At 35.5% G+C, this 20022-nt stretch overlaps 1 protein-coding gene across 3 annotated transcripts in view; it reads right to left on the bottom strand.

Moving 5' to 3' along the window:
• Strn-Mlck (Stretchin-Mlck) overlaps nt 1-20022 on the bottom strand; it is a 201305-nt gene that overhangs the window by 73274 nt on the left and 108009 nt on the right. Inside the window, exons 13-14 of one of the 3 annotated variants that reach the window (XM_075310984.1) lie at nt 10765-12103; nt 7832-7964 (exon numbers count right to left, since the gene is read on the bottom strand). In XM_075310984.1, the coding sequence (XP_075167099.1) occupies nt 7832-7964; nt 10765-12103 (1472 nt within the window). Of the gene's footprint in view, nt 1-1551; nt 1690-7831; nt 7965-10764; nt 12104-20022 lie in introns of those variants that run through there. The other 2 variants (XM_075310982.1, XM_075310983.1) reach the window with 2 other exon arrangements.

Here is a 20022-nt window from a genome sequence, read left to right as displayed (position 1 = left end):
GCTCCCATATATATCTTTCGCCCGATATGGACTAATATGGTCCTAGAAGTCAGAGTTTTGGCCCAATTTGTTTGAAATTTTGCACTAGGAGTACAATTAGTAGTGCAGTTAAGTGTGCAAAATTTAATTGAAATCGGGTCAGATTTAGATATAGCTCCCATATATATCTTTCGCCCGATATGGACTAATATGGTTCTAATAGCCAGAGTTTTGGCCCAAGTTGGTTGAAATTTTGCACAGGGAGTAGATTTAGCATTGTAGCTATGTGTGCCAAATTTGATTGAAATCGGTTCAGATTTATATATAGCTCACATATATAGCTTTCGCCCGATTTACACTCATATGACCACAGAGGCCAATTTTTTACTCCGATTTAGTTGAAATTTTGCACAGGGAGTAGAATTAGCATTGTAGCTATGCGTGCCCAATTTGGTTGAAATCGGTTCAGATTTAGATATAGCTCCCATATATATGTTTTTCTGATTTCGACAAAAATTGTCAAAATACCAACATTTTTTTTTTGTAAAATCGCCACTGCTTAGTCGAAAAGTTGTAAAAATGACTCTAATTTTCCTAAACTTCTAATACATATATATCGAGCGATAAATCATAAAAAAATTTTGCGAAGTTTCCTTAAAATTGCTTCAGATTTAAATGTTTTCCATATTTTTTTACTAACATTGTGTTCCACCCTAGTGCATTAGCCGACTTAAATTTTGAGTCTATAGATTTTGTAGAAGTCTATCAAATTCTGTCCAGATCGAGTGATATTTAAATGTAAGTATTTGGGACAAACCTTTATATATAGCACCCAACACATTTGACGGATGTGATATCGAAAATTTAGATCTACAAAATGGTGCAGGGTATAATATAGTCGGCCCCGCCCGATATTAGACTTTCCTTACTTGTTTTTTACTAAAATTGTGTTCCACCCTAGTGCATTAGCCGACTTAAATTTTGAGTCTATAGATTTTGTAGAAGTCTATCAAATTCTGTCCAGATCGGGTGATATTTAAATGTATGTATTTGGGACAAACCTTTATATATAGCCCCCAACACATTTAACGGGTGTGATATGGTATCGAAAATTTAGATCTACAAAGTGGTGCAGGGTGCCCCGCCCGACTTTAGACTTTCCTTACTTGTTTTAATTGAAAAAGTTTTCAACCAACTTTTTAATCGGTAATATTTTGGTGATGTTTTTCTTGTGATTGGCAAAATAATGGACTTGTTTTACTACATCCCCATCTCCACTAAAGTTGCTTTTAAAAAAAACTCAGTCACAAATGCTTTTAGTGCTTTATAAAAAATATAATTAGATGCCAATAAAACAATTCTGCTATTTATAGTTTGTTAGATATATCAGTGTAATCTTGGTAGCACTTTATATGTCGATAAAACAAGATTCTTTGAGTAGACTTTGTTGCCATAACATGAACCATTCGCTATAATGTGAGCCCACTGTATTACATGGCCATTTATTACAATGACAATAATGGACTAAGAATTTACTTGGCTTTCTTTAGGAAGATACTAAAAAATACTCACAATTCAACAACGTTAAGAAGGTATAAATGCGTCACCAAAATGTAATCCAATATGGTAGTAAGATTTTTTTTAAGCTACTGTTATAACAATAGAAGAAATCTTTTTGTTTTGCACAAGTTTTATTTTGGCGTATTAACAAAGCATAGAATTTTTTAAACTTTTTTTTTTTAATTTTTTAAATCTTTTTCTATTTTGGCAAAAAGCGAAAAACGCAGACCAAGTGAGCAATGAAAGTAGGCAATTGTAAACACTTTGTACGTGAGTTTTATTATTATTATTTTAAATATTTTGCGATATTCTTTTTTAAATCCTTAAATCATTTAACACGCACAACTATTAACATTTGCTATAGATTTTTGCCACCGATCTTTAACTTTTAACACTCGACTAAATTTCTTTTTTGCTTTTCTAACGTTTTTATAACTTTCGATAAGAACGCCCAAGTGTGGTTTTTTACACTTGGTCTAAGAAAAATTTCTAGCCCACATAAGTAAAAAAAACAAAACAACTCGAGAGAAACATTCAAATTTGTAAAAAAAAAAATTGCATAAAATTTGAACTTGACTTTGAAACAATATTTGAACTATAGCGGAATTTTAATTGTATGTTTGTGTTTTTGTATTTTTATGTAAAAAAAATGTAACCGTTTTTGTACAACCCACTTGTTGTTTATCGAAAAGCGTTTCACAAGTAACTGAAACCATATATTCTTCCATTCAAGTTGACAACGTTTAAAATGCAACAGAGCAGGCGCATATGGTCTTTTTAGGGGCTAATGTGTAAGCCAGTTTAATAGGGTGGTTCAAACTTCGCTAACAAAAAGGCAACTAAAATTTGATATACAAAATTTTAATAAATTCGAATTTCGCAATAATTGACATTAGTTCGTAATCTTTACAAATGAGTAGACATAGGAAAAAAACAGCACTTTATATTTTTGTAAAATTTTCGTAAATTTTCTAGATATTAAAATGTTACCCAAAGTTTGTTGAAGAACCAAAAGTTGTTTTTTGTTGTTGTTTTGTGAATTCCAGACCTCTAATATTTCTAATAGCCCGTAATAGCAATCAGAAAGCATTTTGTTTGATGTATGCCATAACCCAGCAAAACAAAAATTAGAAGTTGGTCCACAAACATTTCTTTTAAAGGCCATCCCGTAATCCCCCATCAATTTTTATACCCAGCACCATAGAATGGTGATGGGAGTATAATAAGTCTGTCCGTCTGTCTGTCTGTCTGTCTGTCTGTCTGTCTGTTGTAATCACGCTACAGTCTTAAATAAAGGAGCTATCGTCCTGAAATTTTGGCTCAGAATCGTTTTTTGTCTGCACGCAGGCCAAGTTCGAATATGGGCTATATCGGTCCAGGTTTTGATATAGCTTCCATATAGACCAATCACCCGAGTTTACTTCTTGGGCTTCTAGAATCCGTAGTTTTTATCCAATTTGCCTGAAATTTGAAAGCTAGAGGTATTCTAGGACCGTAAAGAGGTGTGCCGAAAATGGTGAGTGTCGGTCCATGCTTTGGTATAGCCCCCATATAGACCGATCACCTGATTTTACATCTTGGGTTTCCAGAATCCGTAGTTTTTATTCAATTTGCTTGAAATTTGAAAGCTAGAGATATTCTAGGACCTTAAAGAGGTGTGTCGAAAATGGTGATTATCGGTCCATGTTTTGGTATAGCCAACATATAGACCGATCTCCCGATTTTACTTCTTGGACTTCTAGAATCCGTAGGTTTTATCCAATTTGCCTGCAATTGGAAGTCTAGAGGTATTCCAGGACCATGAAGAGGTGTGCCGAAAATGGTGATTATCGGTCCATGTTTTGGTATAGCCCCCATATAGACCGATCTCCCGATTTTACTTCTTGGACTTCTAGAATCCGTAGTTTTTATCCAATTTGTCTGAAATTTGAAATCTAGTGGTATTCTAGGACCGTGAAGAGGTGTGCCGAAAATGGTGAGTATCGGTCCATGTTTTGGTGTATCCCCCATATAGACGGATCTCCCGATTTTACTTCTTGGGCTTCTAAAATCCGTAGTTTTTATCCAATTTGCCTGAAATTTGAAATCTAGAGGTATTCTAGGACCGTGAAGAGGTGTGCCGAAAATGGTGATTATCGGTCCATGTTTTGGTATAGCCCCCATATAGACCGATCTCCCGATTTTACTCTTGGACTTCTAGAATCCGTAGTTTTTATCCAATTCGCTTGAAATTGGAAATCTAGAAGTATTCTAGGACCATAAAGAGGTGTTCCGAAAATGGTGAGTATCGGTCCATGTTTTGATATAGCCCCCATATAGACCGATCTCCCGATTTTACTTCTTGGCATCTAGAATCTGTAATTATTATTTAGTCTGCCTGAAATTGGAAATCTAGAGGTATTTTAGGACTATAAAGAGGTGTGCCGAAAGTGGTGATTATCGGTCCATGGTTTGGTATAGCCCCCATATAGACCGATCTCCCGATTTTACTTCTTGGGCTTCTAGAAAACATAGTTTATATCCAATTTGCCTAAAAATCTGGAGTTTTTTTAGGACTATAAATAGGTGTGCTGAATATATTGTGTATCTGTACAGGTTTTGATATAGCCCCCTTAAAAACCGGCCCTCCGATTTGGGGTCTAGATTCTACAACCGCCATATAGACCGATATAGAAGGCGCACTAATCATGAAATGTGATTGAAACTGAATAAAAAATTTCAGGTAAAAACTTTAAATGGATCTTCGGAAAACGTACTGGTTGAACTGATCTGCTTGGGAGAATATTTGTCATAAAATCCCCTGAAATTCTATATATTATCAAGTAAGCCGAAGAATTTTCAATGGAAACTATTATATTTGATTCATGGTAGTGGGTACTTAAGATTCGGCCCGGCCGAACTTACTGCTGTATATACTTCTTATGGGTCCATTTGGTAAGGCCTCTATATGGAGGCGATTTCAGATCGATTTCAGATCTTGAGGGTACAGAAGGTGCAATCAAATAAAGTAAAGACATTTTTATTTTTCAAAGTATACCACTTCAGGGCATTGTCGTTGGCAATGAACTTCCATCAGAAAAGTATGCTACAAAACCTTTCGTATTAGCTCAATATTTTGTTCACTGTAGTGCTGATTCACTTTCATTGTATCATATGTAGTTTTTTATATTATTAAATGTTCGAACTACCCTATTATAAATTGCATGCACCTAAAATGTGCCTTATGGTTTTATTTATTTATTTATTTTTTTTTTTTTTGTTACAACACAAAATACTTTTCATTGTTGCTCATACTTTTAGATAAAAGGAAATTAAAAAAAAAAATAAAAAAAAAAACAAAAACAAAATATGGGATGGAAAATTTGGGTGACTTCAATAGTAAATAAATTCGTCATTTTGCTTTAGTTTCTCAATAATTATGTCATTATGTAAGCACTATTTAAAATAATTTAAATTCAATTATTTCTAGTTTAATGTAATAAATTAAATTTAATATAATTTAATTAAATTTAATTTAATATATTTTTTTAAAATAATATTTAATTATATTTAACATATTTTCATTTAATTTAAATGCTCATATTGTTTTCTTTTAAGAAAATAGCTCTATACTGAAAAAAAAAATGTTTTCTTTTCAGAGAAACTAAATTTAAGACAAGCGAAGTTTTCTTTTGGCAATAAGAAAATTTCTTTAAAAGCAAATAAAAAGGTTTAGAGACAATCTTTGAATCTCTTATCATAAATTCGCGTTTATTTACTCTTAAAGAAAATACTCTATAAGAAAGTAGAATTTCGTTCCAGAGAAAAATATTTTTTCTTTGGGCGTATGTTCTCCCATAATATTTAATTCAAAATATTTTAGTTCAATTTTAATTTTACTGGACTTAATTTAATTCAATCCATTTTTCAAGAATAATCGAAATATTCGGAATATATTCGGAAATTTTCTCAAGTTTACACAGAAAAAAAATTCACGAAAATTTTTCCAATTAAAATTTTAATTGAATTTTAAAAAAATATTCAATTAAAAATTTAATTGATTCACCAAATATTTTAATTTCATTTTAATTTTACTGGACTTAATTTAATTCAATCCATTTTTCAAGAATAATCGAATATCTCATATTCGGAAATTTTCTCAAGTTTACAAAGAAAAAAAAAAATTCACCAAAATTTTTCCAATTAAAATTTTAATTGAGTTTTAAACAAATATTCAATTAAAAATTTAATTGATTCACCAAATCTTTTAATTGAAACAAAATTCAATCACAAAAATTAATGGCATCAATTAATTTTTTAATTGGATCAATTAATTTTTTAATTCACCTTCAATCAATTTTTTAATTGATACCATCATTTCTGTGATTGAAGATTAATTGGATCAATTAATTTCGTGATTGAATAAAAAAAAAAACAAGTATATACGGCCGTAAGTTCGGCCAGGCCGAATCTTATGTACCCTCCACCATGGATTGTGTAGAAACTTCTACGAAAAACTGTCATCCACAAATTTCAACTCAATCGGATGAAATTTGCTCCTCCAAGAGGCTCCAAAACCAAATCTCGGGATCGGTTTATATGGGTGCTATAAATGATTATGGACTGATATGGACCACTTTTGGCATGGTTGTTAAATATCATATACTACCACCACGTACCAAATATCAACCAGATCGGATGAATTTTGCTTCTCCAAAAGGCACCGGAGGTCAAATCTGGCGATCGGTTTATATGGGAGCTATATATAATTATGGACTGATAGGAACCAATTCCTGCATGGTTGTTGGATACCATATACTAACATCACGTACCAAATTTCAACCGAATGGGAAAAATTTTGCTCTTCCAAGGTGCTCCGGAGGTCAAATCTGGGGATCGGTATATATGGGGCCTATATATAATTATGGATCGATATGGACCAATTTTTGCATGGGTGTTTGAGGCCATATATTAACATCACGTACCAAATTTCAACTGAATCAGATGAATTTTGGTCTTCCAAGAGGCTCCGGAGGTCAAATCTGGTGATCGGTTTATATGGGGGCTATATATAATTATGGACCGATATGGACCAATTTTTGCATGGTTGTTAGAGACAATATACTAACACCATGTACCAAATTTCAGCCGGATCGGATGAAATTTGTTTCTCTTAGAGGCTCTGCAAGCCAAATCGGAGGATCTGTTAATATGGGGGCTATATATAATTATGAACCGATGTGGACCAATTTTTTCATGGTTGTTAGAGACAATATACTAACACCATGTACCAAATTTCAGCCGGATCGGATGAAATTTGTTTCTCTTAGAGGCTCTGCAAGCCAAATCGGAGGATCTGTTAATATGGGGGCTATATATAATTATGAACCGATGTGGACCAATTTTTTCATGGTTGTTAGAGACAATATACTAACACCATGTACCAAATTTCAGCCGGATCGGATGAAATTTGCTTCTCTTAGAAGCTCGGCAAGCCAAATCGGGGGATCGGTTTATATGGGGGCTATACGTAAAAGTGGACCGATATGGCCCATTTGCAATACCATCCGACCTACATCAATAACAACTACTTGTGCCAAGTTTCAAGTCGATAGCTTGTTTCGTTCGGAAGTTAGTGTGATTTCAACAGACGGACGGACGGACAGCTCAGATCGACTCAGAATTTCACCACGACCCAGAATATATATACTTTATGGGGTCTTAGATCAATATTTCGATGTGTTACAAACGGAACGACAAAGTTAATATACCCCCCATCCTATGGTGGAGGGTATAAAAATTATTGTCTAGAGATATTTAAAAAAAAAAATTGTACACAGCAAAAAAAATATTTAATTGTAAAAATCACATACATTTTAGTATTATCTATCAACGTCAACTATTTGATGCAGTTATAATTAAAAGAGAAACAAATATTTTCTGTCTTCAATCACGAAATTAATTGTTCCAATTAAATTTTAATTGAAATTGAATTGAAATCAATCACAGAAATTATATTATCAAATACCAACGCCAATTAAAAAAACAAAATATTTACACAATTAATTTTTGTGATCGGTTTTTAATTTGTTGAATCAATAAAATTTTTTATTGATTTTTTTTTTTAATTTAATTAAAATTTTAATTTGAATTTTTCTTTTGTAACTTGAATCAGTAAACTTTTTTATTGAACTTTTTTTTTAATTCAATTAAAATAATTGGAAACATTTTTCTATGAACTAAAGAACTAATTTGATATATTATTTATATTACCGTAAAATATTATTATTATTATAAAAAATATAGTACTTACGTTTAAGAAATCTCTTAACCATACAACTTCTGGTTTAGGATCGCCAACAACCTCACAGAAAATGATAACCGTATCACCTTCGTAGGCCTCACTGGAACGAGGTTTAACAACAAACAATGGTTCTTTGGAGTAGCTGGAAGGGGAAAAATATTATATATTTATTGAATGGTTTATAAAATCGATATAATTTTATTTGTTTTACTTTAATATAATTTATTATATTTTTACTTTAGAAGGATTTTCTCCTCATATTTTTCTTTAATTCATGAAAACAAATCTTTGATCTCGGATTCATAATATTTTTGGATTTTTTTTTTATTAACAATTCCCAGCAAAAAAAGCGTCGCCAAAAAAGTAATGAAAATATTCTTTTTGGATCCGGAAGTGGTGCAAAATTGACGCAGAAGCGATGAATTTAACATGGGCTTGTCATAGGACGGAAGTCCTTTATTTCAACAGCCGTTGCACTGAATTTGCATCACTTCTTTAGGTGTGATCCGAATTCAATGTTTTGAATGTAAATTAAAAAATTCTGTTATATTTTGTCAAATAATTTTTATAATTTTTCATAATTTGGATTCTAACGCTTGTCGGAAACGTTTGACCTCAAATATTTTCAAAAATTCATAATTTTTTTAGGATTGGATTTACCATTTTTTTCGAAAAAATTTAAATGATTTGTACCATTTTACGAATTCTTACTCTGTTTTTATCCTATTTGAAACAAAAAAGTTAAAATTATCCCTTAAAAGTATGAAACAAGTATATTCAGCAGTAAGTTCGGCCGGGCCGAATCTTAAGTACCCACCACCATGAATCAAATATAATAGTTTCCTTTGAAAATTCTTCGTCGTAGCGGCTTACTTGATAATATGTAGAATTTCAGGGGATTTTATGACAAATATTCTCCCAAGCGGATAAGTTCAACCAGTACGTTTCCCGAAGATACATTTAAAAATTTAACCTGAAATTTTACATTCAGTTCCAAGCACTTTTCATGAGTAGTTCACCTTCTATATCGGTCTATATGGCGGTTATAGACTCTAGACCCCAAATCGGGGGGCCGGTTTTTACGGGGGGGGGAGGGCGGGGGCTATATCAAAACCTGTACAGATACACAATATAGTCAGCACATCTATTTATAGTCCTAAAAAACTCCAGATTTTTAGGCAAATTGGATATAAACTATGATTTCTAGAAGCCCAAGAAGTAAAATCGGGAGATCGGTCTATATGGGGGCTATACCAAACCATGGACCGATAATCACCATTTTCGACACACCTCTTTATGGTCCTAAAATACGTCTAGATTTCCAATTTCAGGCAAATTTGATAAAAACTACGGATTCTAGAAACTAATCAAGTAATATCGGGAGATCGGTCTATATGGGGGCTATACCAAAACATGGACCGATAATCACCAGTTTCGGCTCACCTCTTTATGGTCCTAAAATACCTCTAGATTTTCAATTTCAGGCAAATTGGATAAAAACTACGGATTCTAGAAACTAATCAAGTAATATCAGGAGATCGGTCTATATGGGGGCTATACCAAAACATGGACCGATAATCACCATTTTTGACACACCTCTTTGTGGTCCTCAAATATCTCTAGATTTCCAATTTCAGGCAAATCGGGTAATAAATACAGTTTATAGAAGCCAAAGAATAAAAAACGGGAGATCACTCTATATGGTGCCTATACCAAAACATGGACCGATACGGACCATTTTCGACACACCTCGTTATGGTCCTAAATACCTCCAGATTTTCAATTTGAGGAAAATCGGATAGAAAAAACAGTTTCTAGACGCCCAAGAACCAAAATCGGGAGATCGGTCTATATGGGGGCTATACCAAAACATGGACCGATACGGACCATTTTCGACACACCTCTTTAAGGTCCCCAAATACCTCTAAATTTCCAATTTCTGGCAAATCGGATAGTAAATACAGTTTCTAGAAGCGCAAGAACCAAAATCGGGAGATCACTCTATATGGTGCCTATACCAAAACATGGACCGATACGGACCATTTTCGACACACCTCGTTATGGTCCTAAATACCTCCAGATTTTCAATTTGAGGAAAATCGGATAGAAAAAACAGTTTCTAGACGCCCAAGAACCAAAATCGGGAGATCGGTCTATATGGGGGCTATACCAAAACATGGACCGATACGGACCATTTTCGACACACCTCTTTAAGGTCCCCAAATACCTCTAAATTTCTAATTTCAGGCAAATTGGATAAAAACTACGGATTCTAGAAGTCCAAGAAGTAAAATCGGGAGATCGGTCTATATGGGGGCTATATCAAAACATGGACCGATAATCACCAGTTTCGGCTCACCTCTTTATGGTACTAAAATACCTCTAGATTTTCAATTTCAGGCAAATTGGATAAAAACTACGGATTCTAAAAGCTCAAGAAGTAATATCGGGAGATCGGTCTATATGGGGGCTATACCAAAATATGGACCGATAATCACCATTTTCGACACACCTCTTTGTGGTCCTAAAATATCTCTAGATTTCCAATTTCAGGCAAATTGGATAAAAACTACGGTTTGTATAAATCCAAGACTTCAAATCGTGAGGTCGGTGTATATGGGGACTATATCAAAATCTGGACCGATATAGCCCATCTTCGAACTTGACCTGCCTGCAGACAAAAGACAAAAGAGTTTGTGCAAAATTTCAACACGATTACTTCGTTACTGTAGAGTGTAGCGTGATTACAACAGACAGACAGACGGATAGACGGACATGCTTATATCGTCTTAGAATGTCTCCCTGATCAAGAATATATATACTTTATATAGTCGGAAGTCGATATTTCGATGTGTTACACACGGAATGACAAACTTATTATACCCCCATCACCATTCTATGGTGGTGGGTATAAAAATACTATCAATTATTTCTTTACTTACGGTAAATCTGTTCTCCATATTCCAGGAACGGCTCTCATCATTTCTTGTTTCCTTTGTTCGGCATCCATATCCTCCAATGGCTCAACGCATACGCGACACATACTCTCAGTTTTACCCACAGCATTCGATGAGACACAGGTATAAATACCGGAATCATGTAATCGGGCATCGGTTATAACCAATTCCACAAATCCGGTGGCATCTAAAGTTGCATGGAGACGACGGCTTGGTCGCAATTTAACACCATTACGATGCCATGATACACCCACAGCAGGATAAGCTTCCACCTTTGCAGTGAGACGAAGATCCTGACCCTCTTGTACTATATACAAAGGATCCAAAGGCAAATAGAATTCGGGCGAGATATAGGCGCGAATACCCTTGTCCACCACCAAAGAGCAATGACATGATACAGAACCCAATTCATTTTTAGCAGTACAAGTGTAAATGCCACTATCGTTCAAAGTGGCACTGGCCAATTCCAAAGTATAGAATTGATTATCCTGTGAAATGATACATTGTCTATTCGTTTCCAGAAGTACATCATCTTTATACCAGGATATTTCCGGTTGGGGGAAACCAACAACTTGACAGGTAAGTCTTACAGGATAGGTAACTTGTACACGACGATCCCTCAAACGCATTGTGAATATGGGCAAGGAGTCGCCAGTCATTGAGCCATTAACACTGCGTACAATTTCCTTAAGTTTATTATCGGCCTCGAAGAGTTTGGCATCGGATACAACTTGAAGACGGGCAAATGTTGATACTCTACCCTTGGAATTGGTGGCCTCACAGGTATAACGACCAGTATCCGTTTCCAAAACTTTCTTAATGGTTAAAGTGCATGTGGATCCAATTTTCCGGGTCTTCAGACGTTCATTCTCGGGATTATTTCCGATGCGTATGCCATCCTTATACCATACAATATCGGGACGAGGACTTCCACGCACCACACATTCCAAAACGAATTCTTTCTCCAATAGAGCCTTAACCTGGCCCGGTAATATCATGGTAAATTCGGGTAGACATTCAACACCGCCCACTTGTAATGGTTTGGACGTTTGTACCGAAGGACCCCATCCGTAACGATTTTTCGGTGTAACACGGAAATGATATTCAACATTGGCCTTGAGATTGAATGCATCGAATGAGTTGATGGGTGTAAGACCCAATTCTTTCCAAATGGCTCCACCTTCATGACCGACAATCCAAGCTTCAACTTTGTAGGCTATAACAGGTGCTGCATTATAATATGGTGGTTTGCCCCACGACAATGAGATATGAGTTGGTCCAGAGTCGATCAACAAAGGTTCGGTGGTAATGGCAGCCGGTGGATCTGGTGGGGAGGGAGAAAGGTTAAGAAAAGTTAACATAAATTTTAATTAAAAAAATATATACATGTTTAGAATATCCAATGGGTTATCAGCCGTCAATATTAAGTTAGGTAGCTTTGGAAGTTGATGTGTATTCTACACTCAAAAAAGGCATAAAGGGTGATACGGTCAAAATTTGGTCAATATAAACTTGACGTATTTCTTTCAATTTTGCATTTAAAAAACCTGAACACCCCTGATTTTGAAGGTGTGTGTGTAGAATGTTGTTCCTATTTTGATTTTGGAATTCACTCTTCAGTTGTCAAAATGCTGCCCAAGCAAGAAGAGCAGCGTATCAAAATTTTGCTCGCGCATCGCGAAAATCCGAGCTACTCGCACGCAAAGCTGGCAAAATCGCTAAAAGTTGCCAAATCAACCGTTACAAATGTAATTAAAGTGTTTGGGGAACATTTGTCGACAGCCAGGAAGTCTGGATCGGGGGGAAATCGAAAACCGGAAGCCGCTGAGACGACAAAGAGAGTTGCCGGTAGTTTCAAGCGAAACCCTAACCTCTCTCTCCGAGATGCCGCAAATAATCTGGGTGTATCGTCTACAACCGTGCATCGAGCCAAAAAACGAGCCGGACTATCGACTTACAAGAAGGTAGTGACTCCAAATCGCGATGATAAACAAAATACGACGGCCAAAGCGCGATCCCGGAGGCTGTACACGACGATGCTGACGAAGTTTGACTGCGTGGTAATGGACGACGAAACCTACGTCAAAGCCGACTACAAGCAGCTTCCGGAACAGGAGTTCTATACGGCAAAAGGAAGGGGAAAGGTAGCAGATATTTTCAAGCACATAAAACTGTCAAAGTTCGCAAAGAAATATCTGGCAAAGAAATATATCTTGACAAGCCATCTGTACCTGTGGCTTGAAAAGCAGCATTTTCATAGCTTCCGGGACTGTCAACCAAGAAATTTACGTGAAAGAGTGTTTGAATAAACGTCTGCTGCCTTTCCTGAAGAAACACGGTTGTTCCGTACACAGAAAAAAATATCACCAAAATATTTCCAATTAAAAAGTTAATTGAAGTTGAAAATTTTTTCAATTAATAAATTAATTGATACAATTAACTTTTTAATCATGATAGAAAATTAAGTTAATTAAGTCAATGATTGAACATTTTAAAAATTTTAATTAAAAAATTAATTGATACAATTAACTTTTTAATCAAATTCGGAAGACTAATTCAGTTAAAAAAAGTGCTGATTTTTTTTAATTTTTAATGAAAAATGTATTTCAAACAATCATTTGTTAATCCAAATAAAAACTTTAAGCCAATTCAGAAAGTAATTAAAAATAGTTACCTTTTTTAATTAATAAATTATTTGAGTTTTGCAATCAACATCAATTAAATTTTTAATTGGATCAATTAAAAAATTAATTGAAATTTGCTGAAAAAAATCAATTAATTTTTTAATCAAGAATTTTTTCTATGCCCAATTAAAACTGTGATTGATACTATCATTTTCGTGATTGAAGACATTTCAATTAAAAAATTAATTGGATCAATTAATTTGGTGATTGAATCAGAAAAAAATTTTTTTGTGTGTACTGTTTTGGCCGGATTTGGCATCTTGCCATTACGGTAAAAAGGCCATGGAGTGGTACGCCGCCAACAACGTGCAGGTGGTTCCCAAGGACAAGAACCCTCCCAACACGCCAGAGCTTCGCCCAATTGAGAAATACTGGGCTATTGTCAAGCGGAACCTAAAGAAGACCAAAAAAACTGCTAAGGACGAGCAGCAGTTCAAGGCAAACTGGCTTTCTGTGGCGAAGAAGGTGGCTGTACAAAATCTGATGGCAGGTGTCAAGCGTGAGGCCCGGCAATTCGGATTTGGAAAAGCGAAAGCCTAACTGAATATTTTTCCTGAATTTTATACTAATTGAACTTGAAAAAGAAATTTAATTTGATTTTTTAAATAAACGATTTCACCGATTTACACGCGTTTTCCCTTGACCAAATTGTGACCGTATCACCCTTTACGATCACCTCAACCATGTTTCAAGAGCATAATGTTATTTTTGGATGAGAAACATGCAACATTATTGTCTCAAAGTTATTGTTTTCTCACCAGACATAAAAATGTTTTCAATAGACATGTTACATGCTTGTGGTACAAAAATAACATTATTCTTGAAACACGTCGGAGCTGATCATATTCCTTCGCTGGGCGTAGCAACTGAATTGTAGTTTCCAAATCCCTTGTGGACAAAAATATGGGGATAAAAAATTCGAAAATCTATTTTTTGTCCAAAAAAAAATGGAGTTCGACTTTTTGTAATAGGTTATAGATACCTATTACAACAGGCTAAGAAATACAATGTTGTCCTTGCACTGACAAATTCCAATGGTAGAGTTTCTATTGACGTTACAAAATCGGGCAATGACCTGCTATGAGGTCCTAGCAATCAAAAATTACTTTTTACCAAAAAAATTGTCGAGTTCCAATTTTTTGTAATAGGTTATAGGTACCTATTACTGTAAAATATTCCGAAATCTGAAACAGGTATGAGAAAATAACATTATTCTTGAAACAAGTCTGAGGTGATCATAATCCTTTTCTGGGTGTAGCAACTGAATTGAAGTTTTCTAATCCCTTGTAAACAAAAATATGGAAATAGTAAATTCGAATAACAATTTTTTGTCGAGTTTGACTTTTTGTAATAGTACCTATACCTATTACACCGTACTAAGAAATACAACGTTATCCTTGGACTATCAAATTCAGCGCCAAATGGTCAACTTCACACTAAAGTTACAAAATCAGCCAATGGCCAAGTATTCGGTCTAAGAATTGATCTGCAAATGCATAGACAGGGTCTTTTTTAGTTTTTTTTTTCAAATTCTCCTAGTCCCTTAACGTCCTCATAACTGACAAGTCCCTCGAAGAAAACGTTCAAGTAATGTCCTTAACCTATGAAACTGCGACCACTCTATCAAAACACCCAACGATTCCACGTTACCAAAGAGATGGGCGTGGAAACAAATAACATTTCTATGTTGTGGGAAAACAATGCCCAATATGCATCTGAATGTTTGCTATTTCTTTAGATTCAAATCAGACCTATGTTGAGCAGAATATTATATAAGCATGAACTGAAAAGCTTTCAGAGGACTAATTTTTGCAAGCTACAAGCCGAAGTAACCTGCTTCATTTTACTCCTTTCCGGAGTAGTAGTATGACTGGACAATGTAGCGCTTCATGTTATCACCAGCATTACTGCTAGGGGATAAACCACCGCTTTTCGGTGCATCCAATAAAAAAACAAGTAAGGAAAGTCTAAAGTCGGGCGGGGCCGACTATTTTATACCCTGCACCACTTTGTAGATCTAAATTTTCGATACCATATCACATCCGTCAAATGTGTTGGGTGCTATATATAAAGATTTGTCCCAACTACATACATTTAAATATCACTCGATCTGGACAGAATTTGATAGACTTCTACAAAATCTATAGACTCAAAATTTAAGTCGGCTAATGCTCTAGGGTGGAACACAATGTTAGTAAAAAAAAATATGGGAAACATTTAAATCTGAAGCAATTTTAAGGTAACTTCGCAAAAGTTTATTTATGATTTATCGCTCGATATATATATATTAGAAGTGTAGGAAAATTAGAGCCATTTTTACAACTTTTCGACTAAGCAGTGGCGATTTTACAAGGAAAATCTGAACCGATTTCAACCAAATTTGGCACGCATAACTACAATGCTAATTCTACTCCCTGTGAAAAATGTCAACTAAATCGGAGCAAAAAATTGGCCTCTGTGGTCATATGAGTGCAAATCGGGCGAAAGCTATATATGGGAGATATATCTAAATCTGAACCGATTTCAACCAAATTTGGCACGCATAACTACAATGCTAATTCTACTCCCTGTGCAAAATGTCAACTAAATCGGAGCAAAAAATTGGCCTCTGTGGTCATATGAGTGTAAATCGGGCGAAAGCTATTTATGGGAGCTATATCTAAATCTGAACCGATTTCAATAAAATTTGGCACACTTGACTATAGTACTAATTGTTCTTCTTGTGCAAAATTTTAAGCAAATTAGGGTAAAACTCTAGCTTCTGCGGCCATATAAGTCCATATCGGGCGAAATATATATATGGGAGCTATATCTAAATCTAAACCGATTTCTTCCAAAATCAATAGGGTTCTATTCTGACCCAAAACACATACTTGTGCCAAATTTGAAGTCGATTGGACTAAAACTGCGGCCTAGACTTTGATTACAAAAATGTGTTCATGGACAGACGGACATGGCTATATCGACTCAGGAGCCCACCCTGAGCATGTGTCTATCTCGTCTCCTTCTGGGTGTTGCAAACATATGCACTAACTTATAATACCCTGTTCCACAGTGTGGCGCAGGGTATAAAAATAATAAACGGCGTTCACGTTTCAAAACGATACGTTCATGAAAGTGAATAAACGCAAATGTGGTGTCAAACGGAAAGCAAATGGTGTCAATCTGACAACGATAAAAGGACACCATGCGTTTTCAAAACAATAACCAGTGTTCATGATCTGAAAACGTAATGGTTACGAACTCATAAAAAAATGTTCTACCGAGACTCGAACCCGGATAATCAGCTCTATACCCCGACGGTTGCCATAAGAACGTCTAACGCATTATGACTTTTATGGCCAAAAAAACGAAAGCCGTTCATAAAATCGTGAACGCCCGTGGACGAAACTTTTGTTAGGTTAGGTTAGGTGGAAGCCCGATGTATCAGGCTCACTTAGACTATTCGGACCATTGTGATACCACATTGGTGAACTTCTCTCTTGTCACTGAGTGCTGCCCGATTCCATGTTAAGCTCAATGACAAGGGACCTCCTTTTTATAGCCGAGTCCGAACGGCGTCCACATTGCAGTGAAACCACTTAGAGAAGCTTTGAAACCCTCAGAAATGTCACCAGCATTACTGAGGTGGGATAATCCACCGCTGAAAAACTTTTTGGTGTTCGCTCGAAGCAGGAATCGAACCCACGACCTTGTGTATGCAAGGCGGGCATGCTAACCATTGCACCACGGTACTTTTGTAACATTCCGTTTTGATTTTTCGTGAACGCTTCCGTTTTATTTTGTTACCGTCCGTTCACGATTTTGGAACGTAATATTTTTCTATTAATGTATTCGGTTGGTGGCTCCCTACCGAAAAAGTCGCTGGGGGCCAGATCTGGAGAATACGGTGGGTGAGGAAGCAATTCGAAGCCCAATTCATGAATTTTTGCCATCGTTCTCAATGACTTGTGGCACGGTGCGTTGTCTTGGTGGAACAACACTTTTTTCTTCTTCATATGGGGCCGTTTTGCCGCGATTTCGACCTTCAAACGCTCCAATAACGCCATATAATAGTCACTGTTGATGGTTTTTTCCTTCTCAAGATAATCGATAAAAATGATTCCATGCGGATCCCAAAAAGCAGAGGCCATTACTTTGCCAGCGGACTTTTGAGTCTTTCCACGCTTCGGAGACGGTTCACCGGTCGCTGTCCACTCAGCCGTCTGTCAATTGGACTCAGGAGTGTAGTGATAGAGCCATGTTTCATCCATTGTCACATATCGACGGAAAAACTCGGGTGTATTACGAGTTAACAGCTGCAAACACCGCTCAGAATTATCAACACCTTCTTGTTTTTGTGAGCTCGCGCGGCACCCATTTTGCACATAGCTTCCACATATCCAAATATTGATGAATGATATAACCAACACGTTCCTTTGATATCTTTAAGGTCTCTGCTATCTCGATCAACTTCATTTTACGGTCATTCAAAATCATGTTGTGGATTTTTTTGATGTTTTCGTCGGTAACCACCTCGTTCAGGCGTCCACTGCGTTCACCGTCCTCCGTGCTCATTTCACCACGCTTGAATTTTGCATACCAATCAATTATTGTTGATTTCCCTGGGGGCGGACTTATTATCAAGTCAAGTTTTTGCTTCCACCGTATGTTTTCCCTTCAGAAAACAGTATTTTATCGAAACACGAAATTCCTTTTTTTCCATTTTTTTTCACAATAACAAAAGTTGCTTCACAAAAGACGCTCTATCTCACAAACTAATTGACTTACAGACCAGTGTTGCCAGTATTGGGGATTTTTCCCCAAATCGGGGATATTTTTTCGTGGATGGGGACAAAATTTTTGAGTTGGGGACTTGGGGATTTGGTGGGGAATTTCCACAAATTTGGGGATTTTTGTGGGGAATTTTCGATATTTGTTCAGTATACGAGTAATTATCACAGTAAGAACTATGGTTTATATGAAATTCTTTACATCCTTAAAAAAAAGGCTTAAAGAAGTAAAGAGATTCTCAAAAAAAAATAAAAAGAACTTTCCTCCTCTGTATTCAACGGAATTTATTTGGGTGGCCCAAGAGCTTCTTTACAATTTACTCTTTTTTCCTAAGAAATTTTTAACTATTGTGAAATTATTTCGTAAGGACTCATATGCGTACATCACTGATTTTGATTCATTCAATTGCACATTTTTATTTTATTTAAAATGTTTTTTTTTTTAATTTTGTACGGATTTTCTACAGCAGAGTCTATTCGTATACTTTTTTTCAAAAAACTTGCCAAAAATTTCTTGGGGATTTTTATGGGGAATTTTAAATTAAATTGGGGATTTTTGGGGATAAAAGCGATCCATTTTGGGGAAAAGAGCTCGGAAAATACTGGCAACACTGTTACAGACGTCAAATTTTGACACGAATCATTTGAAGGTTGGTACTATATAAAAATAATATGCATTTAATACTAGCAACGCCATCTATGTGTCAGACCAGGGACTTATCAGCCAAACTGTTATATGGTAGCACTTTGTTGCATTACATATCAGTCACCCTCTGTAACATATATAACATCTAACTCCTGCGAAATTAAAATCAAAATCCAGAAAAAAGCGAGCTTTGCAACCTTTAATTATAAATGTATAAATTTTAGGATTAAGAAAATTTAACGATTTTAAATATCGAATCATGGGGGAATATCTATTCTATTCCAGAAATATTGGCGGCGACTAATGTAATAAATTCCTTTCGCTCGGGTCCAAAGAATTTCTGTCCAATAAGCACATCTTTCCTGAACCAGATGTTTAGAGGCTTAAAGATATATATTTTAGAACTAGTATTGTTTCAAGGTTATCCCTAAGACGACAACATGCTAACTCGAAAAATAAGTTTACTTAGACTGCATTGCATGAACTAGTCGGGTGTATTAAATGTTCATTATAAATATCTATGAATACACAATGATGTCGTCTTTTCTAAACATTGGACGAGTGTTCAATAACGTGAATACGAATGCAAATAATAATGTGGATATAGAAACATAGGGACTGATAGATGAATTCCTAACATAGAGACATATTTTAGCCACTCTAAGCGAGGAACTCCGACAACATTTACTTTGTAATGGTACAATGAAAAGTCTTATGTCCTCCTTAAATAACGAAATAATAAAAAAATGTGGCATATGAGTATGAACTGACAGCATCCATTAATTTCCAAACACTATTAGAAATAGTATACAGAGGCCGAAGAACCACACGATAGTCCAGAAGTTGTACCATCATACCGGAGATTCCAAGCGATAACAAATCCTTTAGTTCAGCTCGATAGTTCAATTATCGGTAATATATTGCAAAAGGCGTCAGATCTCCAATATTTTTAGATATTGAAATGCCATTTGGGGATGTTGCGTTGGACATAGAAAAATAATATTGATCGCTTTAGGCACCATGTTGAAAAACTAACGAGCAAAAGTAACGACAGAACCGAGAATTGTTGTGGTAAATGGTCCTATAATCACGGTTGCCACAGTTGGTAGAATTCTACGAAAAATGGTAGAATTTTTACTGT

Source organism: Haematobia irritans, chromosome 5 (assembly GCF_050003625.1).
Source record: "Haematobia irritans isolate KBUSLIRL chromosome 5, ASM5000362v1, whole genome shotgun sequence".
Lineage (NCBI taxonomy): Eukaryota > Metazoa > Arthropoda > Insecta > Diptera > Muscidae > Haematobia > Haematobia irritans.
This window is presented reverse-complemented; position numbering and strand designations above follow the sequence as displayed.